This window comes from Pelodiscus sinensis, chromosome 31 (genome assembly GCF_049634645.1).
Source record: "Pelodiscus sinensis isolate JC-2024 chromosome 31, ASM4963464v1, whole genome shotgun sequence".
In the NCBI taxonomy this organism is placed as follows: domain Eukaryota; kingdom Metazoa; phylum Chordata; order Testudines; family Trionychidae; genus Pelodiscus; species Pelodiscus sinensis.
This window is the reverse complement of record NC_134741.1, coordinates 13,050,397-13,075,104: the sequence shown is the minus strand read 5'-3', so window position 1 is coordinate 13,075,104 and position 24,708 is coordinate 13,050,397. Positions and strand designations below refer to the sequence as shown.

Genomic DNA, 24,708 nt, shown 5'->3' with positions numbered 1-24,708 from the left:
TTGTGAGTGTTTTTGACCACAATCCCCAGTTCCTCTGAATTTGCAACCCATGGACCAGGAGCAAAAGGCCCCCTCCCAAGGCAAAACACAAGCATCCCCTGAGTCCCTTAGCAAGCAGGGAGCAAACTGTGAGTGTTTTCGACCACAATACCCAGTCCCTCTGAATTTGCAACCAGAAAAGGTGGCAAGTCCTGAGCAGTAGCAACGAATTCCATGTATGCACGACAGAAACTGCAACGGTCGCAAAAATGGAGAGTTGCACTTTCTGTGTATACACCGGGCTGCGGGGAGGTTCCTGCAGGGGCTGGGTCGGTCAGTGTCACGCGACCCGGTCTGTGTGCGGCAGCGGGCTGGGAAACGGGGCTTGGCGGCAGGGCAGGGAACAGCCCCCGCGTTGCTGCAAGGCCCGGCCAAGCACAGAGCGGCCGCGCTTTGGGTCCGTGCGCGGGTTTGTTCGGGGCCGGGCCGGAGTCCGGCTGTGGGAGGGCGGGCGCGTGGCCAGGAACCTCAACAGCTGAGCGCTACCCTGAGCCCGGAGTCTCTGACACCCCCACCCAGCCCCGGCCGGGTTTTCAGTGCCAGCTTCCCCGCGCCCCGTCGCTCCCTGCCCCTTCTCAGGCCCCGCCCACCCCGTTTCGATTGGGCATCAGGTCCTGACCACGCGCAGGCCCGCCTCCGCGGCCATTGCGCATGCGTCATGAGGCGCAGCTTCTGAGGAAGTCGTTGGGGCCGTTAATTGCCGCGCGGCTGCTTGTGAGAAGCTCTGAGTTGAGGTGTGGCGGGGCGGCAGCGTCCGTTGAGCGGGAGCATGCGGGGGAGGTTTTGCCCTGGGACCCAAATCTCGGGCTGCGTGTGGGAAGGGCGGCTCATTGCGGCGATGGGAGGTAGAGACCGCGTGACACCGACACTGGTGGTGTACGGAGAGCTGCTCCCAGGATAAAACTGAGGGGGGAAGGGCGGTGACTTGTTCCCAGGGCTCTGGTGCGCGGAGGATGGGGGGGGGGGGGGGCGGGTCTTTCTCTTCAGGGGCCGCGTAAAATGTGTTTGTGGCGGGAAGATGATGCATGAAATTGCAGTGGAGGCAAATTCTGTGCAGGGGCTAAGCCGACTGTTTGACTGGGGGAGATCCCACAACTGGCTGCAGGGCCCAGAGAGGGGCTAAAGGGTAAAATTGGGGCAGGCAGCAGAGTTAAAAACGGGATCCAGGAGGTGCCTGCCAGGAAAAAATACTCTAGGATGTGTGGAGGGATATTTACAGTGTTTGTAAAAATACGAGAGAAGGGACAGGGAGAAAATCCTCTGCCAGGATGAGGGGTGACAGCACCTACTTCCCAGAGCTGTGTTGGTGGCCAGTGCCTGAGAAGGTGCCTTTTCTGTTCCTGATGGGTGGGTGCTGTGTAAGGGAGTGAGATTAAGGGGGTTGCCTGGGAGAGCAGTTGTTTTGCCTCCTGCCCAGCACTCCAGTTAGTGAGCAGACATCCTGGGTTAAAGGGACAGGACTGGATTTAAGTCTGGCTGCAAGGTCCTGGCTTGTTCTGAAAAATGAGTGAATTGTCTCTTATCTTCTGTCTGTCTCCCCATCAATGCTGGTGGGTCCTGCTACTGTCAGGTCCCTGCTCCCCAGAAGCCCATCCGCCAGTGGGTAATGGGAGGCCAGTGACTGCTACCCCAGCTCATCCATCTGCACAGCCTGTGCTGCATATCAGCATCAGTCAGCACGGCTCTCTTCTCCCCCTCCCCCACATCTCCTGTTCCCGTTGGGCACTGACCACGCTGTCAGCAGCAATGACTGGTCTATGGGAGCAGGGCTCAGCCAGCAGCCAGTGTTTTTGGCCTTGTGCTTCCTCCTCTTCTTGCTGTCCCCACCGTGACCTGCCCTTTGTGCCCTATAGCCCCCTGCTCCTCCATATCCCCCTGCAAGGTGTGGCCCTGCCCATGTGTTGCCCCAGGGAGATGCAATTACAGGTCCCAGGAGAGGGGAGTGTGTCCTCCCTCCTTGCCAGATGGGACTAAGAGGAGAGCACCAGGGTCAGCTCTAGAGATGTAATAGTGTAGTCAGTTAACCAATTAACTGATAAGCAAAACCATATATATTAATATAGACTACATGCTCCTTCCCCCTCCCTGCCCCCCCCCACTTGCCTGTAAATTTTTTAGCAGGCTGTCCATCAGTGCGGTTCAGGCCTGGATTGAATGGGTTTGAGATCTCCCCCTGCTGCAGCTCTACTTTGAAAGTGTACCAAGAGCCGAGCAGGCAGGCAGCCCAACTCAGTTCTCCCATAGACAGGGCATGCTGCCACCTCAAGCTACTGCCACTTTATCAGAGGTAGCAGCACAGAGTGACAGGCAGTTCATCTGCGAGGGGAGCGCTTTTTAAACCTTGCAGACCAGCTCTTGCCTGGCACCCTGCACTACTGCCTCTGATATAGAGACAGCATAGCCGAGGGCTCCTCAGGAGTCAGGAGCACACTGGCTGCAACACTAGAGCACACTGGCTGCAGGCCCCGCCCCTGGGGAATATAGGATAGTTGACTAACCAATAAGAATTCTTGAGGTTATTCAATTATTCAATTCACCAATATTTAACATCCCCTTTGTGCCCCATAGCCCCCTGCTCCTCCATCTCCCCCTGCAAGGTGTGGCCCTGCCCATGTCTGACAAGCTCTGTCAGACACCCAGACATGTGAGAAAGGTGTAGGGAATGTCCCTCTTGCTCTTTTGAACCCTAAAGCATTAAAGATAAGGAGGCTCCAGCTACATAGTCATTATGCTTAACAGGGATTTGATGTTAATTTGAACATTTCTGCTGCACAGTTCTGATGGATTGCTGTTGAGCTCAATTGAATACGAACTGTTTTACCAGGTGTTTAATATCCAAAATAGGGAAATACAGTCTCCCTCATCCTGGTGCTTTTTCATATCACCAGCCACTTGGGTAGGTTTTGCTTCCTGAATGTTCATCAGAGGCCAGGTTATTAAATGTGAAAGCATCGAGATATGTTATAGAAAAACATTTTGTACTTACATATTTTGGTAATAAGTTTGCATTTCTGTAAGTAATTCCCTGTCCTGCAACCACTGAAGTACCCACCTTGTGTTGCTATTGCTTAATTGTATATACAAATATTTGTCATCGGTACTTCTAATGAGACATTTTTGTGTCAATTTCTCTGTGTGCTACATCTAGTGTTACAATATATTCCAATGAGGCTCTTCACTCTGAGGCTACGTCTACATTGCAGGCTTCTTGAGCAAGAACTGTTTTGTGCACAAGTTCTTGTGCAAGAGCATGCCCACACTGCCATGTGCTTTTGTGCAAGAGATGTGCTTTATAAAGTGCAAGAACATCCATGGTAGTGTGGGCGCTCTCTTGTGCAAGAAATCTCTGATGGCCATTTTAGCCATAGGGCTTTCTTGCACAAGAAACCCCTGTTACCTGTCCACATTGCCGCCTTGTGGAAGAGCTCTTGCACAAGAGGGCTTATTCCTAGTGGGGAGAGGAATAATTCTTCCACAAAAAGCCCGGTTTTCCAACAATTTACTGTAAAGGTTCTTGCTCAAGAATGCACGTGCAGTATAGATGCTCTGCAAGTTTTTGCGCAAGAACAGCTGCTCTGTGTTTCCAAATCTTGGTTTTTTAAATGAATTTTTTTTTGCAAGGATCCAGAGTAGAGATGTAAGGGACTAGTCAAGTCATCATCTACCTGACCAGCATGTGCTTATTGGGTAGTCAAGTCACTACTCAACTTCCCTCCCTCCTTGCAATGGGGCAACAATGCTGGAGCTGGGGGAAGCCAGCTTGAGTGGTGTGGGGGAGGCAGAGGCACAGTGGAGAAGGAGTGTGAGCTAGGAATCAGCTGTCCCAGCTCATGTCCAGTCCCAGATGCTGCAAATCTGCTGTTGAAAGAGAGGCGCTCTCACTCAATTTAAAAAGAAGAGGCTCAGCGTCTGGGAACTGGCGTTAGCCAGGACAGCTGATTTTCGGCTTGCACCTGGTTCCCCATTGTGCCTCTGTCTTTTAAATGTAGTAAGAGCCAGTGCATGGTGTATTCAGGGCAGGGGAGCCAGACTGGGGCGGCAGTTGGGAAGAGGCTGAAGAGGGGAGCAGGGTATGTGAGGTGGGGGCAGAAGAGGGATAAAGGGAACGCTGAAGGAACATGGGAGATTTAGGGGAGACTTATGGGGTGGATGAGTGCAGGGGTGCAATGGAATGAAACTCTGAGGAGGGGTCATAGGGAGGGAAAGAGAGAATGTGGAGAGGAAAGGCAGGGAGGTGACTGTGGGAGCAAGAGTAGCCTGGCTGGGGAAGGGAGAGACAGAGGTAGTACAGAAGGGGAGAGAGAGATACAATGGCAGCTCTCCCACCTCATGGGGCAGGAGGGGAGAAGGCACAGGTGACTGGTGGTAGCAATAGGGGGCACCAGCTCCTGTGTCCCTGACAATATTTCATTTACTAAATAGGGAACCCCAAATGCCCCCTGATCCTGTGGGTGCCCTTCCCTCTGCAGGTACCAGTTGACCACCCAGCAGCGAGAAGGGAATTCTTTCTCTGATTTATTTTAAATGTAGATATTGGCAGGGCTCGACAAATAATACAATCTACTCACCACGGGCGAGTACATAGTAACTCGGAAGAGCCGGGTTCAGGTGATCTGCACATGCACAGAATAATCTGTGCATGTACAGATCGCCGGACAGCGCTGCTGGCAAGCAGGGCTCGCCACAGTTTGGCGAGCCCTGGATATTGGTACTCTCTGATCCATTATGGACTGGCAACATTTCATTTACATATTTCATATTTGATATTTACATATTAAATATGCAGAGAAAATGTTCCCGGTCTGCTTGAGTCTGTGCTCCAAATAAATGCAGGAAAATGAGGCATTTTAGCTTCAGGAACTAAATTTAGACACCTACATCCATGTTCATGCAGCATAATTAGTGGCTTCCTTCTTGAAAGCATGCATGTTCAGAACTGAATCCCATTGTTACAAGCACAGTAATCTTGAAACTCAAGACAGGTATTGAGAGAAATAAATGGGGATTTGGGATCTAACTTGAATGTGCTGTTTATGGAATATTTAGATTCAGCATTTACCCAAAATGGCAGTCTAGCATGTGTGTCACCAGGGACAGAGTCTGGGCAGACTGGGGCTGTGAAAAGGAAGAAAGCCCCTTCTGAAATGTCTCCAATTGCCCTTTTCCCCCTGACAGGCTGCAGAACTCCCATGTCTGTCTCCAGCTCAGCCCCTGGCCTGCAGACCCAGGGACAGGAAATGGCTGTGGCTGAGCCGGTGAGCTTCGAGGAGGTGGCTGTGTATTTCTCTGAGGCGGAATGGGCTCTGCTGGACCCGGGCCAGAGAGCCCTCTACAGGGATGTGATGCAGGAGAATTATGAGGCTGTGAACTGGCTGGGTAAGGATTCTTGTCCACACGGGTAAAAAGTTGGCATGGCTCTGAAGCAGCTGGGTTAGATTTGGCACAGGGTCCCTTATTGTTCCAACTCCCAATTTCAGGAGTATATGCCCCAATAATCCTGGCTCCTGTGTGAGAAACACTCCCCTCCATGCCCCCTACTGGGAAAGCCATTTTGGAGACGTAACAGTGGTGCTGCTCTTTCCACACCCCAGGTCTCCATGTGCTTCCCACCATCTTGCGCTTTACCTTGGTCAGAGGTGTGAGTGGAAGCGCCCAGGCAGGAACAGCAGGTACCAGAGTTGTGGGGATGGGTGCAACTACTGTTAGTGCCTGCAGGTCCCCTTGTGCTATTGTGCTGAGTCCCTAGAAGGAAGGCTCCGACTCAGAGTCCTTTCCTGCCTCTGGTAGATTCTGTGCAGCCCAGAGGGGCACCAAATTGCAGGCCTGACTGGCCACAAGAACAGACTGAGAAACCATAGAAGAGCTGCTGGCAGAGTAGAACTGAGGCTGCAGAGGGGGAGCTGAGCTGCAGCAACACCCACAAGCAGCAGAGAAGCAGCACAGCTCATCTGTCCCCTGGTTGGCCACAAGAACAGCCTGGTACTGCCCTGGCCAGCTGTGGGAGCGATTCCCCTCTTGCTCCTGTTCAGCACTGACTGCGCTGCCCACAGAAATCATGTGTCCGTGGGAACCGTTTTCAGGCAGGCGCTCATGAATTTTTCCCTCTGTTGCCTTCCTATTAGCCTTTGCATCCTTCCCCTCTTGCTGGTCCTACCCCTTCATGCCCCGTAGCCCTCTGCTCCTCCATGTCCCTCTGCAGGGTGTGGTCCTGCCCATATGCTGCCCCAGAAAGATGTGATTCCAGGTATGAGGAGAGGAGTGTGTGTTCTCTCTCCTTGCCAGACTGAGCTCAGAGGAGAGCACTAGGGTCAGCTCTAGGCATGTAATAGTGTAGTCAATTAAGCAAAAGCTTATAGGTTAATTGGTTATCAGTTAATTTTATAGACTACATGCATTCTCTGTCCCCCACTTGCCAGTAAATTTTTTAGCAGGCTGGCCAGCAATCCAGCTCAGTCCTGGCTTGAAATGGGTCTGAGACCTCTCTCTGCTGCAGCTCTGCATAAAAAGTGTATTAGGAGGTGAGTGAGCAGGCAGCCTGGCTCAGTTCTCGCTCGGACTGCATCCAGGAACTCAGACCCCTCCCCTAGACAGAGGCTGCTGCCACCCTGTGCTACTGCCTCTTTATCAGAGGTAGCACCACAGGGCTACAGGCAGCTGATCTGCAAGAGGAGCTACATTTTAAACTGGTCCCCCTCACAGACCAGGTCCTGCCTGACACGATGCACTGCTGCCTCTGATACAGAAGCAGCAGCATGGAGTTGCAGGGGGCTCCTCAGGAGCGAGACTGGAACACACTGGCTGCCAGCCCCGCCCCAATAAGAATTTTTGAGGTTACTCTACTATTCAATTAATGGATATTTAACATCCCATCACATGCATCTGACGAAGTGGGTCTTTGCCCACGAAAGCTTATGCTCCAACACTTCAGTTAGTCTGTAAGGTGCCACAGGACTCCTTGCCGCTTTAACATCCCTAGTCAGCTCTGCCCGACACCCAAGCATGTGAGAGGAATGTAGGGGGTGTCGACCTTGCCTTTTTTGAACCCTCAATCCTTAAAGATAAGAAGGCTACAGCTACACAGTCATTATGCTTAACAGGGAAACTTTGTGCTGCTCAGTTCTGATGGATTGCCACTGAGCTCAGTTGAATACGAGTTGTTTTACCAGGTGTCCAGTATCTAAAATAGGGAAATACGGTCATCCTCAGCCTGGTGCTTTCTCACATTGTTGGCCACTTTGCTAGATTTTACTTCCTGAATGTTCATCAGAGGCCAAGTTATTATATGTGAAAGCAGTGAGATACTTTAGTAAATCGTTTTGAACTTGCAAACTTATTACTAAAATCTGTATTTCTATAAGTAATTCCCTGTCCTGCAACCACTGGAGTACCCACCTCGTGTTGCTATTACTTAATTGAATATACAAATATTTGGCATTTGTACCTCTGAGACATTTTTGTGTCACAGTTTCTCTGTGTGCTACATCTAGTGTTACAATATATTCCAGTGGTGCTCTTCACTCTGACAGTCCCACTGCTCTGTGTTTCCAAATCCTGGTTTTTAACATGAATTCTTTTTCTTTCTTTTCTTTCTTCCTTGCTTGCTTGAGTAGAGATGTAAGGGACTAGACGAGTCATTGTCTACCTGACCAGCATATGCTTATTGGGTAGTCCAGTCACTACTCAACTAGTCATTCCCCTCCCACCTTGCAATGGGGGAACAATGCCAGAGCTGGGGAGAGCTAGATTGAGTGATGAGGGGAAGGCAGAGGCACAGCGGAAGACAGGTGTGAGCCAGGAATCAGCTGTCCCAGCTCATGCCTAGTCCCAGATGCTGCAACTCTGGTCTTTAAAGGGAGGGGCTTTCACGCCTTTTAAGAAGAGGTGCAGCATCTGGGACATGGCATTAGCTAGGACAGCTAATTCCTGACACACCTGGTCCCCCACTGTGCCTCTGTCTTTTCAATGTAGTAAGAGTTGGTGCAGAGCGTGTGTAGGATGGAGGAGCCAGCCCGGGGGGGGGAGGGCAATCGGGAAGGGGCTGAAAAGGTGAACAGGGATATGTGAGGTGTGGGCAGGAGAAGGATGCAAGAGGTGCTGAAGAGAGATGAGGGATTCAGAGGGATATTTATGGGGTCAATCGGAGCAACGGTGTAATGGAATGAAACTCTGAGGAGGGGTCATAGGGAGGGAAAGGAAAGAGAGGCAGGGAGGTGACTGTGGGAGCAAGAGTAGCTTACCTGGGGAAGGGGCAGACACAGATTGTACAGAAGGGGAGAGGGAGATACAACGGCAGCTCCCCTACCTCATGGGGCAGGAGGAGCGAGGGCAGAGGTGACTGGTGATAGCAATAGGGGGCACCAGATCCTGTGCTCCTGACGGTATTTCATTTACTAAATAGAGAGCCCTAAATGCTCCCCTGATCCTGTGGGTGCCCGTCTGCTGCAGACACCAGTCACCCACCCAGCAGCAAGATGGACATTCTTTGAATTTTTTTTAAATATTGTAGATATTGGTAAACTCTGATCCATTATGGACTGGCAATATTTCATTTGTATATTTGATATTTACATATTAAATATACAGAGAAAATGCTCCTTGTCTGCTTGAGTCTGTGCTACAAATAAATGGAGCAAAATGAGACACTTTAGCTGCAGGAACCTACGTTTAGACACCTACATCCATGTGCAGGCAGCATAATTAGTGGTTTATTTCTTGAAAGCACTGGGTGCTCAGAACTGAATCCCATTGTTACAGGCTCAGTAATGTTGAAACTCAAGCCAGATACTGAGAGAAATAAATGTGGATTTGGAATCTAACTTGTGTGTGTTGTTTATGGAATATCTAGACTAAGTAATTTCCTACAGTGATACAGTCTTGCATGTGTGTCACCGGGGTGAAAATCTGGGCAGAATGGGGCTGTGGAAAGGTATAAAGCCCCTTCTGAAATGTCTCCAATTGCCCTTCTCCCCCTGACAGACTGCAGAACACCCATGTCTGTCTCCAGCTCAGCCCATGGCCTGCAGATCCAGGGACAAGAAATGGCTCTGGTGGAGCCGGTGAGCTTCGAGGAGGTAGCTGTGTATTTCTCTGAGAAGGAATGGGCTCTGTTGGACCCAAGCCAGAGAGCCCTCTACAGGGATGTGATGCAGGAGAATTATGAGGCTGTGAGCTGGCTGGGTAAGGATTCCTGTCCCCTTGGTTATCAGAAGCTGGGTGGGCTCTAGAGCAGCTGGGTTGAGTTTGGTACAGGGTCCTCATTGCCCCCACCCCCAATGTCAGGAGTATATGCCACAATAATCCTGGTTCCTGCGTGAGAGAAACCTCTCCTCCATGCCCCGTCCCAGGGGAAGCAGGTTCAGGGACATAACAGTGGTGCTGCTCTTCCCACAGTCAAGGTCTCCATGTGCTTCCTATCATCTTGCCCATGTTTGTCTTGGACGGAGGTGTGACTGGACGGGCCCAGGCAGGAACAGCAGGTCCTAGAGTTGTGGGGCTGTGTGCGGCTGCTGTTAGCGCCTGCAGGGTCCCGTTGTGATGAGCCTGTCTCCACCCTTGCTGGCCTCAGGAACAGCCAGGGACAGGCAATCGGGATCGGGGGTGTCAAGATTAGGCAGGGCCTGAAGCAGTCATCCAAAGGTTCATTTGGTGTTCAAGCAATTTCCCCTGCCTCCTTCTGTCCCAAGTTGAGCATCTGAGCCAAGGAGGAGAGTGAGCTGAGCCCCCCAGCCAGGAGGTTTGTGGACAGAGCCTTTGGGGCTCTCAAGCTCTCCTGAATCCTTTCCCTCTCAGCCCTACTGACCTGCCATATGGCAGCTGCAGTCTGAGCTCTGCCAGCCCTCCCTAGATCTCCCCTTCTGATCAGTGTGTTCCTGTCCTGGGATATGGGGGATGGAACAGGCCATGAGGGAGACTTAGTTGTACTCTAGTGAGTACAGCAGAATGCTCAGCTCCCCTGGGGAATCAGCTGGGCCATTCCTGAGGCCGGGGGGGGGGGGGGGGGATGCACATTTCCTGCAGGTGAGTGTGTCCTGGGATCTTGTATCAGCCAGAACCCAGTTCCTGCAAGGTGAGGTGGGAGCCTCTCAGTGAGCGATTCTGATTCTGGCTCTGGAAGCAGTACTGGCTCAGCCCTAAATGAACAAGATCAATTCTTTTAATTGCTCCCCAAACAGGATTTCCAGATTCCAAACCTCATGTCTTCTCTTGGGTGGACCTAGGGCAAGAGCTGTGTATCCCAGATCTCCAGGGCTGTGAGGACGGGGAGTTTATCAGCGACATCCAGACAGGTGAGCAATCAGCTAAATTGACACAAACTAATTTCTTTGTCCTCACAGCAGATGTCAGTTGTTCATTTTTTATGAAGTCTGTCAGATCCTTCGGTCTGTCCTCAGCTTGACTCTAAGGGTGTTGGGTGGGGAAAGGCTTATGGAGAAGGAGGGTGAACTCAGTTTATGGTTATTCAATCTTTCCAGCCATTCCTTGGGCATGTTCCCCTTTTTCTATTTCTCTTCTAGAGTTTTCTTTCAGCTCAGGAAAGGGAATAATTTCTGTCTGGATTCTCTGTCACAGCAGGTGATGGCTGGCTGAGTGAGAACCATGAGAAGAGTCTTCAGCAGGAAGGACTAGAGCAAATGACTCCATGTGGGATGTTGTTGGGAAGATCTGAAGGGAATGTTTCTCAGAGTCTGGAGGAAGGAGAGACTTGTAAGAGTCAGTGTAGCCCACAAAACGAGCAGGGAAACCATCCAGGAGAGACATTGGATAAATCCAAACGCAGAAGCAGAAGGTTGAAAACAAACACAGAAATGGTTCAACAGAAAATCGCCCATCAACAGTCACCCTGTGCTAGTAGTGACTGTGCAACTCTTATTAAACATGGAAGAGCCCACACAGGAGAGAAACCCTTAAAATGCTCTACTTGTGGGAAAAGCTTTAGACTGCATTCACATCTTCTTAGACATAGTCTTCGCAGAAGGGAGAAGTTCTTCAGCTGCTCAGACTGTGGGGAAAGCATCATTCAGTGTTCAAACCTTGTTAATCATGGGAAGACCGAAGCATTAAAGAAACCTTTCAAGTGCCCCGATTGTGAAAAAAGCTTCAGTCGGAGGTCATACCTTGTTATCCATAGGAGAGCCCACACGAGAGAGAAACATTTCAGCTGCTCTCACTGTAGAAAAAGTTTCAGTTCCAACTCACTCAATACACATTCGAGAGGTCACAAAGAAGAGAAACCCTTCACATGTGCTGACTGCAAAAAAAGCTTCAAGGAGAGGTCACACATTGTTATCCATAAGAAAAATCACACAGGGGATAAACTCTTCAACTGCTCTGACTGTGGGAAAAGCTTCAGTCGAAGCTCAAATCTTCTTGTCCACAGGAGGACCCACACAGGAGAGAAACCTTTCAGCTGTTCTGACTGTGGGAAATGCTTCAGTCACAAGTCCTATCTTGTTATCCATAGGAGAGCCCACACAGGAGAGAAACCCTTTAGCTGCTCTGACTGTGGGAAAAGCTTCAGTGAGCGTTCAATTCTTGTTGCACATAGGAGAACCCACACAGGAGAGAAACCCTTTACCTGCTCTGACTGTGGGAAATGCTTTAGTCAGAGGTCACACCTTGTTAGACATAGGAGAGCCCACACACGAGAGAAACCATTCATCTGCTCTAACTGTGGGAAATGCTTCAAGCAGAGCTCACACCTTGTTAGACATAGGAGAACCCACACAGGAGAGAAACTCTTGAGCTGCTCTGACTGTGGGAAACGCTTCAGTCGAAGCTCAAATCTTCTTGTCCACAGGAGAACCCACACTGGAGAGAAACCCTTTAGCTGCTCTGACTGTGGGAAATGCTTCAGTCACAGGTCATATCTTGTTACCCATAGGAGAACCCACACAGGTGAGAAACCCTTTAGCTGCTCTGACTGTGGGAAAAGCTTCAGTGAGAGTTCAATCCTTGTTGCACATAGAAGAACCCACACAGGGGAGAAACCCTTCAGCTGCTCTGATTGTGGGAAGTGCTTCAATCAGAGACCACACCTTGTTAGACATAGGCGAACCCACACAGGGGAGAGACCCTTCAGCTGCTCTGACTGTGGGAAGTGCTTCAATCAGAGGTCACACCTTGTTAGACACAGGACAACCCACACAGGGGAGAAACCCTTGAGCTCAGAGGTGGCCAACTCATTTAACAAAGAGAATCAAAACAGCCGCAGAAAAAATGTGAACAGCTGCACCAGACTTGTTGAGGGGGGGAAAAAAAGGAGGCTGCCCCTTTAAGAAACAACCTTCAGCTTTTTAGCCAATTTGGACGCCATTTTGAATCACCGCCCCACTGAGCACTGGGCAGCCAGGGTCCTTTTGGGGGGAAGAGGGGGACACAGGAGTGGCTGCATGAGCCATACTTTTGGGGGAGAAGAGCCGCATGTGGCTCATGAGCCATGTGTGGGCTACCCCAGCTTTAGCTGCTCTCCCTGTGGGAAAAGCTTCAGTGAGAGTTCAGTCCTGGTTGCACATAGGAGATCCCACACAGCAGAGAAACCCTTCAGCTGCTCTGACTGAGGAAAATACTTCAATCAGTGGTCACACCTTGTTAGACATAGGAGAACCCACACGGAGAGAAACCCTATTACTAGAGGTGGGCCAGAGCTTCTCAATGGGAAGAATCCAGCCCATCCAAGGCTTCAATCCTGCCTGGGAGTCAGTGCCAGATTCTACCCTTTAATAGATGTGTGCTGTAAGGGAAGGAGCTCAGCCCTACCTCTGTTCCTGCTGCACAGCCATTGGAGATGAGACAGCACTGGTGCTGAGGCTCTACCATACCACTTGTGGCTGGCCCCGGAGGGTGGAGGCACAGCTGCTACTGTACCTCTGGCCTCCAAGGCTGGTTCATGGCCACAGCCATAGAATCTTGTGCCTCCAGGGCTACGTGGCCATGGGAGAGGTGCCTCTGGTGCTGGCCCCGGGCATTGTGGCTGCAGCAGTGATGTCTCTGTCCTTTGGGGCTGGCCCTAGACTGCATGGCTGCCACAGTGTGACTGGAGATATTGCTGCAAACGGGCATGAAACCCAGTAGTGTTCCCCCTCATCCCCAGAGCGCCCTGACTGTAATGCCCTCATTTCCTCCCCGACAAAATCCCCAGCTTGCTCTGACACCCTCCCTTGTTCTTGCACCCTCTCTCCTGGCCACACAATGCCCCTTCCTTTGTTCCCACCACTTGGACAGACATCCTACTCCTAGTCTGCTTCTGCACCCCAGCTCTCTCCCAGCTCCTTCCCGAAGACCCCACTAATTTCTTGAGGCCCTGCCCTGTACAAACCTTTCCACAGACTACCTGTTGCTAATGGAAACTCACCAGTTCATTATATAATTACAGTTGAGCCATTTTCATAGAATCATAGAATACTAGGACTGGAAGGGACCCCGAGAGGTCATTGAGTCCAGTCCCCTGCCCTCATGGTAGGACCAAATATCGTCTAGACCATCCTGATAGACATTTATCTAACCTACTCTTAAATATCTCCACAGGTGGAGATTCCACAACCTCCCTGGGCAATTTATTCCAGTGTTTGACTACCCTGACAGTTAGGAACTTTTTTCTAATGTCCAACCTAAACCTCCCTTGATGTAGTTTAAGCCCATTACTTCTTGTTCTATCCCCAGAGGCCAAGATGAACAAGTTTTCTCCCCCCTCATTATGACACCCTTTTAGATATCTGAAAATGGTTATCATATCCCCCCTCAATCTTCTCTTTTCTAAACTAAACAAACCTAATTCCTTCAGCCTTTCCTCATAGGTCACTTTCTCTAGACCTTTAATGATTCTCATTGCTCTTCTCTAGGCCCTCTCCAATTTCTCCACATCTTTCTTGAAATGCGGTGGCCAGAACTGAACACAACACTCCAATTGAGGCCTAACCAGTGCAGAGTAGAACAGAAGAATAACTTCTTGTGTCTTGCTCACAACACACCTGTTAATGCATCCCAGAATCATGTTTGCTTTCTTTTTAACAGCATCACACTACTGACTCATATTCAACTTGTGGTCCACTATAACCCCTAGATCCCTTTCTGCCGTACTCCTTCCTAGGCAGTCGCTTCCCATTCTATATGTATGAAACTGATGGTTCCTTCCTAAGTGGAGCACTTTGCATTTGTTTTTATTAAACTTCATCCTATTTACCTCAGACCATTTCTCCAATTTGTCCAGGTCATTTTGAATTATGACCCTATCCTCCAGTTTAGTCGCAACCCCTCCCAGCTTGGTATCATCTGCAAACTTAATAAGCATACTTTCTATACCAATATCTAAATCATTGATGAAGTTATTGAACAGAGCCGGTCTGCAGCTGGGGAGTTGTATTTAAATTATTTCACACATTAAGCATTTTAATTTTCTCATGTTTATCAAACTTCATTTTAAATAAAGTAAAATATTTTATGTCCAACATACAACAATTCAATGTTTTTTTTTATTGCAGGGGTGGAAAACCTTTTTTGGGCTAGGGGCCACTAACTCACAGAAAAATCAGTTGGGGGAACACACAAGTGAGAAGGGGAAAGAACCTCCAATCCTCAATTATGTGGTCCCCGACTCAGACATCTCAGTCTTGTGCTCACAGGGTGAGGGGAAGGGAATGGGAGGACTGAGGTTCAGGGCTTCCCATAGGCCAGATACACTTTCCTGAGGTTCCAGAATTAGTGGATTTTGTGAACCTCCTTAAGTTCTGGGGTGGAGACAAAAATGTGCTGACCTACCTTTGTGCTGGGTTAGTGCTATGTGTACCACAGAGTTTGCTCCAGTGCTGTGCACTATTTCCAGGCCCTGTAGCTTCTCCCCCCACATACCTGAGGAGGGCATCCAAGAAGCCCTGGGGTTTGGTTCCTGCAGACCCTGGGAGGCAGCTGCAGAAAGTGCTATGTGACTTGCAGCAAAAACCCTGGGAGGCAGCTCCTGCTCCATAGTGAAGACTTCTGTGGTATCCTGAGTCAGGGCAACCAGAGCAAGAAGTGAAAGTGCTTTGCTGTCCCTCAGAGAGGTAGGCAAGGAAGCAGGGAAACCTGAGAGCTGGTTGTCCAGGGCGATCCCTTTAAGTCTCCAACAGCAGCCACACAAGGTAGCTACTGATCTGATGCCCTGCATGAGCTGGTTCTGGGTGGCCTTAAGTGCAATAGAATGTCCAGTCAGTATGGATGTGCTATTTCAAAATAGCAAAGTGCTATCTTGAAGCACATTTTGGCTATGTCTACACTGCAGGTTTCTTGCACAAGAACTGTTTTGTGCAAGAGTTTCTGTGCAGAAGATCTTGCATAGGAGCATGTCCACACTGCCATGTGCTTTTGCACAAAAGATGTGCTTTTTGCACTAGAGCGTCCATGGCAGTGTGGATGCTCTCTTGCACAAAGAAGCTCTCATGGCCATTTTAGCCATAGAAACCCCTGTTGTCCATACACACTGCCTTCTTGTGCAAGAGGGCTTATTCCTCATGGGGAAAGGAATACCTCTTGTGCAAGAAGCTCTCTGTTATGATGCCTTACTCTAAATTTACCTGTACAAGAACGCACATGCAGTGTAGACACTCCTCAAGTTTTTATGCAAGACCGGCCATTCTTGTGCAAAAAGCCTAAAATGTAGACAGTCTGTCTGTAGACATACTATTTTGAAACAAGCTATTCTAGAACAACTTATTCTGAAATAATGCTTCTGCATTGACATAGCCTGAGTAACCTGGTGGGTCACAGTTGCTGTGACATCTTTCAATGAGAGCAGAGCAACAACTCCCAGGCTACATCTACACTGCAGGCTTTTTGTGCAAGAACGCATGTTCTTGTGCAAGTAAATTTAGAGTAAAGCATCAGAAAAGAGGGCTTCTTGCACAGGAGTTATTCCTCTCCCCATGAGGAATTAGCCCTTTTGCACAAGAGCTCTTGCGGGGTTTCTATGGATAAAATGGCCATCCGAGCTTTTTTGTGCAATAGATCAGCCACACCGCCATGGATGCTGTTGCGCAAAAGCAGATAGCAATGTGTGTATGCTCTTGTGCGAAAAGCCTGCAGTATAGACCTAACCCCAGTTCTTCTGGTAGAAACCAGGTTATTTTCCCTGACTGGGATTGAACCCAGGCTGTAGCAGTTCAAGTGCTCAATCCTAGCAATTAGACTACGAGAATGACAAGAATGGCTTAGATGTCTTCTAGAAAAGTGCCTTCCGAAAGAAGCCTGCAGTGTAGACATAGCCAATTGAAGGGTAAGTTTCTATATTTGGGGTACTTTCTGTGTACCCCAGTGGCCTAATAGACAAGGTGTTGGTCCATAAACCAAGGTTTATGGGTTCAAGCACCTTTGGGGGTAACAATTGTGATGCTTCCTGTCAGTGACAAAACTTATGTGGCTTCCTCTCTGTTGTACCATATTTGAAGTGTTGTCAAGGATCCCCAAGAATTACCACCTTCAAATGGACAGGAGCTGTCTAGACCTCTTGATAGCTGATACTGGTGTTAAGCTGAGAGCACAGGGTGGTGTTTGCTGCACAGGGTCCGGAACTGCATCAGACAGCAGGATATGCAGAGCCTGAGACTGAGAAGCCCCATGAAAGACAGAGGCTCCATAGGTGTTATGGGCTAATTATTTGGTTGGGCAAACTGAGACAAAATCCCCTGGCCCTGAGCATGGTGCAGGCCAGGCCCATCAGGCAGTTTGCATGGTGGGGTTTCGGGATGTTGAGACACTGTGAAGCTCTGTGAGTGGATAATGTCCCTGGCTGTGCTGTGCAACTTGCTATGTGTGTGACTCAAACTGTCCCTCATGCCCCTCTTATGTGTCTATTGTGCTTTCAGCTTCTTTCCTCGGGCACATTAATCAGGCAAAGACTCCACCAGGGATTTTGTATCTTCCTTTGTGCAGCTCAGCCACAGACACAGCAGAGCTGAAGGGTGGTTCTGTAGTCATCGGCTCCAGCCCCTCTCTCCAGGGAACTGCAGCCCTTTGGACCATGCAGCTCCTTCAGGCATTTAGGAGGCACCATGCTGAGAAGCCACCGTGTCAGTGAGAGACCAGAGGGGAGACACTCAGATTCATGCAAGCAGGCCTGCATATTTTGCAGAGACTTGTAGCTTTTGGCAGGTAGCCCTGTGTCTCTTCCCTTGTCCTGGGCCCCTTTGGCCACATTCAAGGGGCAGCCTGTTCTGTAAAAGGCTGCTTACTGAGCCAGTAGGTAAAGTTACTCTGGTAGGATTTGACCCCACAACCTTTGAATGAGCGGTCTGTCTCATACAGAGAGCACTACAGCTTAGAAGTCTAACACTTGCTGTTGCACTGCAGAGCCAAACATGCTATCCAGCCACAACCTCTCCTCTCTCTGCTTTGCAGCACGATGCTTGCTGGGGGAAGAGAGAGGGAAGAGCAGAGCCAGAATTGGTCCCAGATCAACTGCTTGGAAGGTGTCACGCTGCCACCTACAGCACCAGCACAGTCAAAGGGGCCTTTCAGCACCGGGGAATAAGGATTGACTGGTACATGTGCTTCCCCTCCCTCTCTCCGGTGGCTCACCCCCCCCCCCCCAGCTCCTGTACCTATGGCAATAGCTGCACAGCCACAGCCTAGAGCCTGTGCAGCACACAAAACAAATTGCTTTAGAGCCAGCACGTAACACGTGAAGGGAGCATCCCATGGGATGTTGCCTGGTCCCACCTCTCCCTTGACGGACTCTAATGGCTCACAGACTCCCTTCCCCCCCCCCCCCGTTCTGTTTGTGGCTAAGGTATGATGGCGTGTTGGGGTTTCCCTGTCTCCTGCACCCCCGTAGTGGCACGAACAGACTCCACCAGCCAGTAGAATAGAGGGAGCTTATTGCTTCTCCAGGATACAGCACAGCACAGATGTAATCTGGTTACAGGGCAGGCCTAGGATGCCTCAGTCCCCCTTGAGATGGGGGAGACTGGGCCCCTAAATTCCAGCCCCTTCCCTAGGCTGTCTCCTCCATGATCCCAGACAGACACTAACTAACCATTCCTTCCAGCCCTGCCCTCCAGGCAGGGGTGGCATTCCCCCTTCCTTTGTTCCTCTCCCTGGGAGGTAACCAGTCGAACAGGTTACCTCCCTGTCCCATCAGCTACTTGTCTGGGCCGTGGTACCGACAGCAGCCAGTGGGGGGTCACCCACAGCCCAAGCCTAGCAACCATTAGGCCTCTTGCTGTGTTTGTCTGAGCATTTTCCTGTTTACACACAGGAGGGAATATGGTAGCTGAGCAGAGCATAGGGGTTGACATGGGAGGGGTTCCATCCTACATGTCCAGCCTTCTGCAGTAATGCTCAGGCAGGGCTGGGTGGGATGACTCAGGTGCCACAACAGCTGGTGCTAATGTGTGGCTGCACGCTGAGCTGGGGGCATTCTGGGCTGCCTGTGTCTGCCCTGCTGCCCAGAGAGGGAGCCTGTGAAGCCAGAAGGGATGGGGAGGAAATGGGGTGGGGATAGAGGAAGCAAGTAAAGCAGCTGGGGAGGGCTGGTGCCCTTGGGAATGTTTTCCTGCTGCTCCTTCTTCTGAGAGGTGGGGAGGGGGCAGTTTGGGGGGAGTGGCTCTGTACATTGGGTGCCTGGTGTCCAGGGAAGCCCCAGCCCCACCTTCCCCAGGCCCACTCTTATGCCTCCCTCTGAGCCTGACAGGGTGACATTTGAGCCTCCCTCTGTAGCTTGGGCTGGGGAGTCTGGACCCTGCAGGGTGCCTTGGAGGTGGCAACTGCAGCAGCAAGAATTTGGGCAGCAGGTAATCCCATTGGGGACAATGGAGGCAAGGAAGGTGTCCTTTGTTGGGGTTTGCCAGAAGTTGGGAATGGGCAATGGGAGGGATCATTCAATAATTGTCTGTTCTCATGATTCCCTCTGGGGCAATGGAATTGACTGCTGTTGTGAGGCAGGGTCCTGGGCTAGATGGACAACTAGCATGGCCCAGTCTAGGGCTACGTCTACACTGGCATTATTTTCCGGAAATGCTTTTAACGGAAAAGTTTTCTGTTAAAAGCATTTTCAGAAAAGCGCGTCTAGATTGGCACGGACACTTTTCCGCAAAAGCACTTTTTGCGGAAAAGCATGCGTGCCAATCTAGACACAGTTTTGTGCAAAAAAGCCCCGATCGCCATTTTAGCCATCAGGGCTTTTTTGCGCAAAACTGAACTGTGCTGTCTACACTGGCCCTCTTGCGCAAATGATTTGTGCAAGAGGGCTTTTGCCGAAACGGGAGCAGCACAGTATTTCTGCAAGAACACTGACGATCTTACATGAGATCGTCAGTGTTCTTGCGGAAATTCAAGCGGCCAGTGTAGACAGCTGGCAAGTTTTTCCGCAAAAGCATCCCACTTTTCAGAAGATATAGAGCTGGGTGACTCAAACTGCCCCTCTTCTCTCCTGTATAGGAAGTTCCATGGCATGCACAACACAAGCCCAGTTGTGATGGGCCAAGCTGGGTCTGGGCACGGGCACAGTTGAGAGTGTCCACTGAGGGCAATTTGCCCAAACTGAAGACCTGCCACAGAGCAAAACCCCTCAGAAACCCCACCTCCCCCTGTACCACAATCAGCCCTGGGCCTGACACATAGGTGAGGGTTTATAGAACCCAATCTCACAAGTTGATAAACTTGGCAAATATAACTTAGATAGGGCCACGATAAGGTGGGTGCATAATTGTCTGGATAACCGTAGTCAGAGAGTTGTTGTTAACGGTTCTAAATCCTGCTGGAAAGGGATAACAAGTGGAGTTCCTCAAGGGTCTGTTTTGGGACCCGTACTGTTCAATATCTTCATCAATGATGTAGATGTTGGGATAGAGACTACGCTTATTAAGTTTGCAAATGATACCAAACTGGGTGGGGTTGCAACTTCTTTGGAGGATAGGGACATAATTCAAAATGACCTAAGCAAGTTAGAGAAATGGCCAGAGGTAAACAGGATGAGGTTTAATAAAGAGAAATGCAAAGTGCTCCACTTAGGAAGGAACAATCAGTTCCATACATACAAGATGGGAAGCGACTGTCTAGGAAGGAGCATGGCGGAAAGGGATCTAGGGGTCATAGTGGACCACAAGTTGAATATGAGTCAACAGTGTGATGCTGTTGCAAAAAAAGCAAATATGATTCTAGGTTGTATCAACAGGTGTGTTGTAAGCAAAACTCGTGAAGTCATTCTGCCGCTGTACTCTGCACTAGTTAGGCCTCAGCTGGAGTACTGTGTCCAGTTCTGGGCGCCACATTTCAAGAAAGATGTGGAGAAATTGGAAAGGGTACAGAGAAGAGCGACAAGAATGATTAAAGGTTTAGAGAACATGACCTATGAAGCCAGGCTTCATGAACTGGGCTTGTTTAGTTTGGAAAAAAGAAGATTAAGGGGGGACATGATAGCGGTTTTCAAATATCTAAAAGGGTGTCACTAGGAGGAAGGAGAAAATTTGTTCCTCTTGGTTTCTGAGGACAGGACAAGGAGTAATGGGCTTAAAGTGCAGCAGGGGAGGTTTAGATTGGACATTAGGAAAAAATTCCTAACTGTCGGGGTGGTCAAATATTGGAATAAATTGCCAAGGGAGGTGGTGGAATCTCCCTCTCTGGAGATATTTAAGAACAGGTTAGATGGACATCTGTCAGGGATGGTGTAGACGGAGCTTGGTCCTGCCTTGAGGGCAGGTGGCTGGACTCGATGACCTCTTGAGGTCCCTTCCAGTCCTATTCTTCTATGATTCTATGATTCTATGATACCCCAAATGGGTCTTTCTGGTCCCAAAGAACCAGCCACAAATCTCTGGTCATTTACACTCTGGATCTTACCCTACAAGACCATGCTGAGCCAATCCTTTATCATCTAAAGCTTTATTAATAAAAGAAAGAAAAGCATGAGAGTAAGGCTGTTAAGGTGAATACACGACTTGCATCGAATCATCAAGTTCTCAATAGAGGTTCTTAGCAGAGAGGTTATAAACTGCTATCTTAAAAGTCTCTGATGTACATCCTATGTCAGGATGGGTCGATGGTTCTTCCTGGCTCTCTGTACCTCGCAAGGCTGCATCTGGGATCAGGAGCAGAATTCAAGACAAGATGGAAATTGCCACATGGTATTTAAATACCTCTCCTGGCATCTTCCTGGCCAGAGCATGTCACATAGCCCAGTGACCCATCCCTGTGTCCCATGTCAGCGATCAGATGCTGGCTGGTTTGTAGGTATCCAGATTTCCAGATGCATTGCTCAGGTGTGTATTTGGCACCTACAGATCCATTGTCCCTGGAGCTTTGCTAATTAGCTCAGTCACTGGCTGAACAGTCTTTGCCCATTGCTCTGTCAGACAGAGAACCTTCTAGCATAAGCATAGAGTACATATTTATAATTCCACATACACATATTATACAAGTACATGAATAGCATATATAGAATCAATAGAACACAAGCTTTCATTTGAGATCTCACACAGCCCCTTTGTACAGACTTTGGGGCAAACCCCCCATTCTCCTCCATGGGTGCAGCAGTGATCTTTAAAATCCAATAACGTGACACCAGTGCATAGTCAGGTTGGCACAAGATCTTTTGGCTCAGTGTTGTTGAAGGAGATGACATAGAACTGGCTCCAGCACCCACTCAGTAACCTGAGGAAATGACCCACCAGGCCTGAGCTTGTCAGAGAGGCAACAATTCCCCACTGGCCAGGACAGAGCCTCCCTCTTACAGAGTAATGGAGCCTTCTCCCCCTAGTCCTGACTCCCCACACTTCACTCAGCTCTCAGGATATGTCTATGTGGCACGATTATTTTTAAAAAAAAGCACATCCACACTAAAGGGAAGCCTCAAAATTAGTCTGAGGCAGGCACCCCTAATGTGGATGTGCTACCTCGACTTAGAGCCCCAGGAAGCACTGGGGAGTAATTACTGTGAATGGCCCTGGGGAGGAGCTATTCTGAAATAGCAGCAGTGGAGCATCCATGCTACCACTATTTTGAAATAGCTATTTTGGAAGAGATGTTATTCCTCATGCAATGAGGTTTACAGATTTGGAAAGAAGCCATGGCTGGCTTTTGAAGTGAGTAAATAGAAGTGGGAGGGGCATTTAGCCCTCTGGCTGGCTCTACTTACAAAAGAAGTAGGGCCTCCCTCGACATTACTGGAGAATGCAGGTATCAATCCCACAACCTTTCACACACTAAGTGAACACAGTACCATTTGAGCTAATTCCTCTGCTGTGGTAGTACTACACCTTTTGGTGACTCTGCTTCACAGGGATGTCTGTCTTCTAGGCAAGTCAGTCATGAGAAAGGAGAATGCTCCAACGAGGCTCCACTTCACACTCATGCTTGTGACCCTCATTCTCTCTCTGGCTTCAGGATGGAGACTCCCTCCAGCAAAGTTGGGAGGTCTCTGAGATGGCCACTGCCCTGCAGCCTGTCCCACCTGGCCATTGTAATGGACTCTCTGGCTATGTCTACACTGGTGCGATCTTGAGCCAGAAGTACGCAAATGAGGCTAAGCATGGAATATCGCTGAGCCTCATTTGCATATCTAATGAGCTGCCATTTTTGCAGAAGAGGCTCTTGAGCTAGAAGGAGCTGCCTACACTGCCCCTTCTTGCGCAAGAAAAACCCTCTTGCAAAATGCCGTTACGCTGATTCTTTTCAGGAATAACGGCATTCCTATGCCAGTGTAGACATAGCCTCTGTGAGGTCACCACCTCGCAAACGCCTTTAACCACTAAGATGAAGTGCTTCAAAAGGTCCTTGTGATGTTACTGTTACACCCTCTCCTGCCCTCCAGGGCTAATGTCCTGCCCAAGGCAGCCTCTTTACATAGTTGAGCTGCCCCTAGGAGTGAAAGTAACACATTTGTACAGGGACTGTTCTATTGGGCATCACACTTTGGCTACATCTATACTGGCAGCTTCTTGCACAAGAACTCTTTTGTGGAAGTTCTTGTGAAAAACCTCTTCCAGAAAAGAGCGTCTACACTGGCATATGCGTTTGTGCAAGAGATGTGCTTTTGCGCAAGAGCATCCATGCCAGTGTAGATGCTTTCTTGCGCAAGAAAGCTCTGATGGCCATTTTAACCATAGGGCTTTCTTGCGCAAGAAATTCATGTTGCCTGTCTACATTGGCCTCTTGGGCAAGAACAGAGAGCTTATTCCTGAGCAGGAGCATCATAGTTCTTGCGCAAGAAGCCCTGATTTTATACAGTAGAACGTCAGTTTACTTGTGCAAGAACACATGGCCAGTGTAGACAGGCAGCAAGTTTTTGCACAAGAGCGGCTGCTTTTGCACAAGATCGCGCCAGTGTAGACACAGCCTTTGGGTGTAGGGAGGCTCAAGGCAGGAAATTGAAGGGGGGGAAGGTTGTGATAGGACAGTACCTGTAAGAAATTAAAGTCTGGGAGGATCAAGGCAGGGAGCTCAGGGAAGGGGTGAGAATGTGGCAGGGTATAGAAGTCAGGGCACAGGATTAGGGATGTGTGTGTGAGGGAGGGATTAGGGATGTGTGTGTGAGGGAGGGACTTGGGTTGTGTGTGTTTGTTGAGGGGCTCAATGGGACTAGAATCCCAGTTCCCTCTGGTCTAGTCTCCCAGGTCCTTTGACACACAAGGGCTTTCTTTGCAGTACACTGAGGAGAGTAACCCCTGAGCCAGTGACAGACAGATCTGGGTGCAGGTGAAAAAAGGGGGTTTCAATAAAGCTACATGTGAATGGGTCCATCTAGCAACCACTGCCAATCACATGCACAGGGGGAAGGGACCTTAGCCAAGGCAGCAGCAACTCTGAGGAAGGTTTGGAAGTGAAGGGGTTAATCAGACAGACATGAGTTTCCAATGCTGGGCTGTGGCCAGAATAGATGAGGGGATATCACAGGGCACTACCATGGTAAGGGAAGCAAAGAGAGCCCTGCTGCACCAAAAGCCATGCATAAGCCTGGGACTGAACCAGGGAACCTTTAGATGTTTAACCTAAGGCTCCCCCCCACTGAGCTAATTCGGCTGCTACAAACAAGGTTTTCTGACCTATACTTCTCTGTCCAGAATTGGCTGCTGTGCTCCATACAGAAAGGACATCATTATGCACAGCCCAGGAAGGCAACACTAGTGTTTCCCTGCCAGCTAGAGTTTGACTCGCTTCCTCCCCCCTTCCTGCCTTAGCTCCTGGACTGACCTGGTGGTTGAAGTTGATGGGGCCCAGCAGGGTGGGGAGGATGTTGGGTGACCAGATTCTCATGGAAAGAGTCCTGGTGCTACTTGCTTCCCTGCTGTACTAGCCCTGTGGTACCCTCACTCCCAACTCGCAGCCCCTGCTGCCTGCCTGGGCACCTATGCTGTGCTCAGATGCTCAATAACCCCTCCTGTTTCACACTGGCTGCGAGTGGCTCTGGACTAGAGAACAGGGCTGTGTCATTCCCTCTGGAAGCGGGAGGCCCCAGAAGAAGTGGACTCCCCAAGGGGCACATAAGAAGAGACAGGCAGCTGAAGGCTCAGGGAGGGTGGTCCAGAAGGCAGAGGGGCATCTGTGACTCTAGGCTGGCAGCTGGCATTCTGCTCCTTTCTTCCCTTTTGCTGCTTTGTGCAAAACCAGCTGTTTTTGTGCAAAAACTCATGGAGCATCCACACTACAAGCATCAGAGGGGTAGCCATGTTAGTCTGGATCTGCAAAAGCAACAAGGGCTGTGTCTAT

General features: G+C 49.8%; 1 protein-coding gene across 6 annotated transcripts; it reads left to right on the top strand.

The window, feature by feature from the left end:
- Positions 1 to 681: 681 nt before the first annotated feature.
- On the top strand, positions 682 to 17,526 carry LOC142818208 (uncharacterized). Of its 6 annotated transcripts, none has more exons than XM_075912946.1 (5): positions 683 to 773; positions 5,215 to 5,415; positions 9,016 to 9,216; positions 10,257 to 10,325; positions 10,612 to 17,526. In XM_075912946.1, exons 2-5 carry the CDS (start codon positions 5,229 to 5,231, stop codon positions 12,312 to 12,314), a joined length of 2,160 nt encoding a protein of 719 aa, XP_075769061.1. In that variant the 5' UTR covers positions 683 to 773; positions 5,215 to 5,228; the 3' UTR covers positions 12,315 to 17,526. The 6 variants fall into 6 exon arrangements, with proteins under 6 accessions (XP_075769062.1, XP_075769061.1, XP_075769060.1 ...); XM_075912945.1 differs by having other exon boundaries at positions 10,609 to 17,525; XM_075912944.1 differs by having other exon boundaries at positions 10,212 to 10,325; positions 10,612 to 17,525.
- Positions 17,527 to 24,708: the final 7,182 nt, after the last annotated feature.

Coding starts and splice junctions, on each gene's coding strand:
- LOC142818208 (XM_075912943.1), top strand. CDS start 5,229: ATGTCTGTCTCCAGCTCAGCCCCTGGCCTGCAGACCCAGGGACAGGAA. Junction 9,217..10,211: donor TGAGGCTGTGAGCTGGCTGG/GTAAGGATTCCT, acceptor CTCCCCAAACAG/GATTTCCAGATTCCAAACCT. Junction 10,326..10,608: donor TATCAGCGACATCCAGACAG/GTGAGCAATCAG, acceptor TCTCTGTCACAG/CAGGTGATGGCTGGCTGAGT.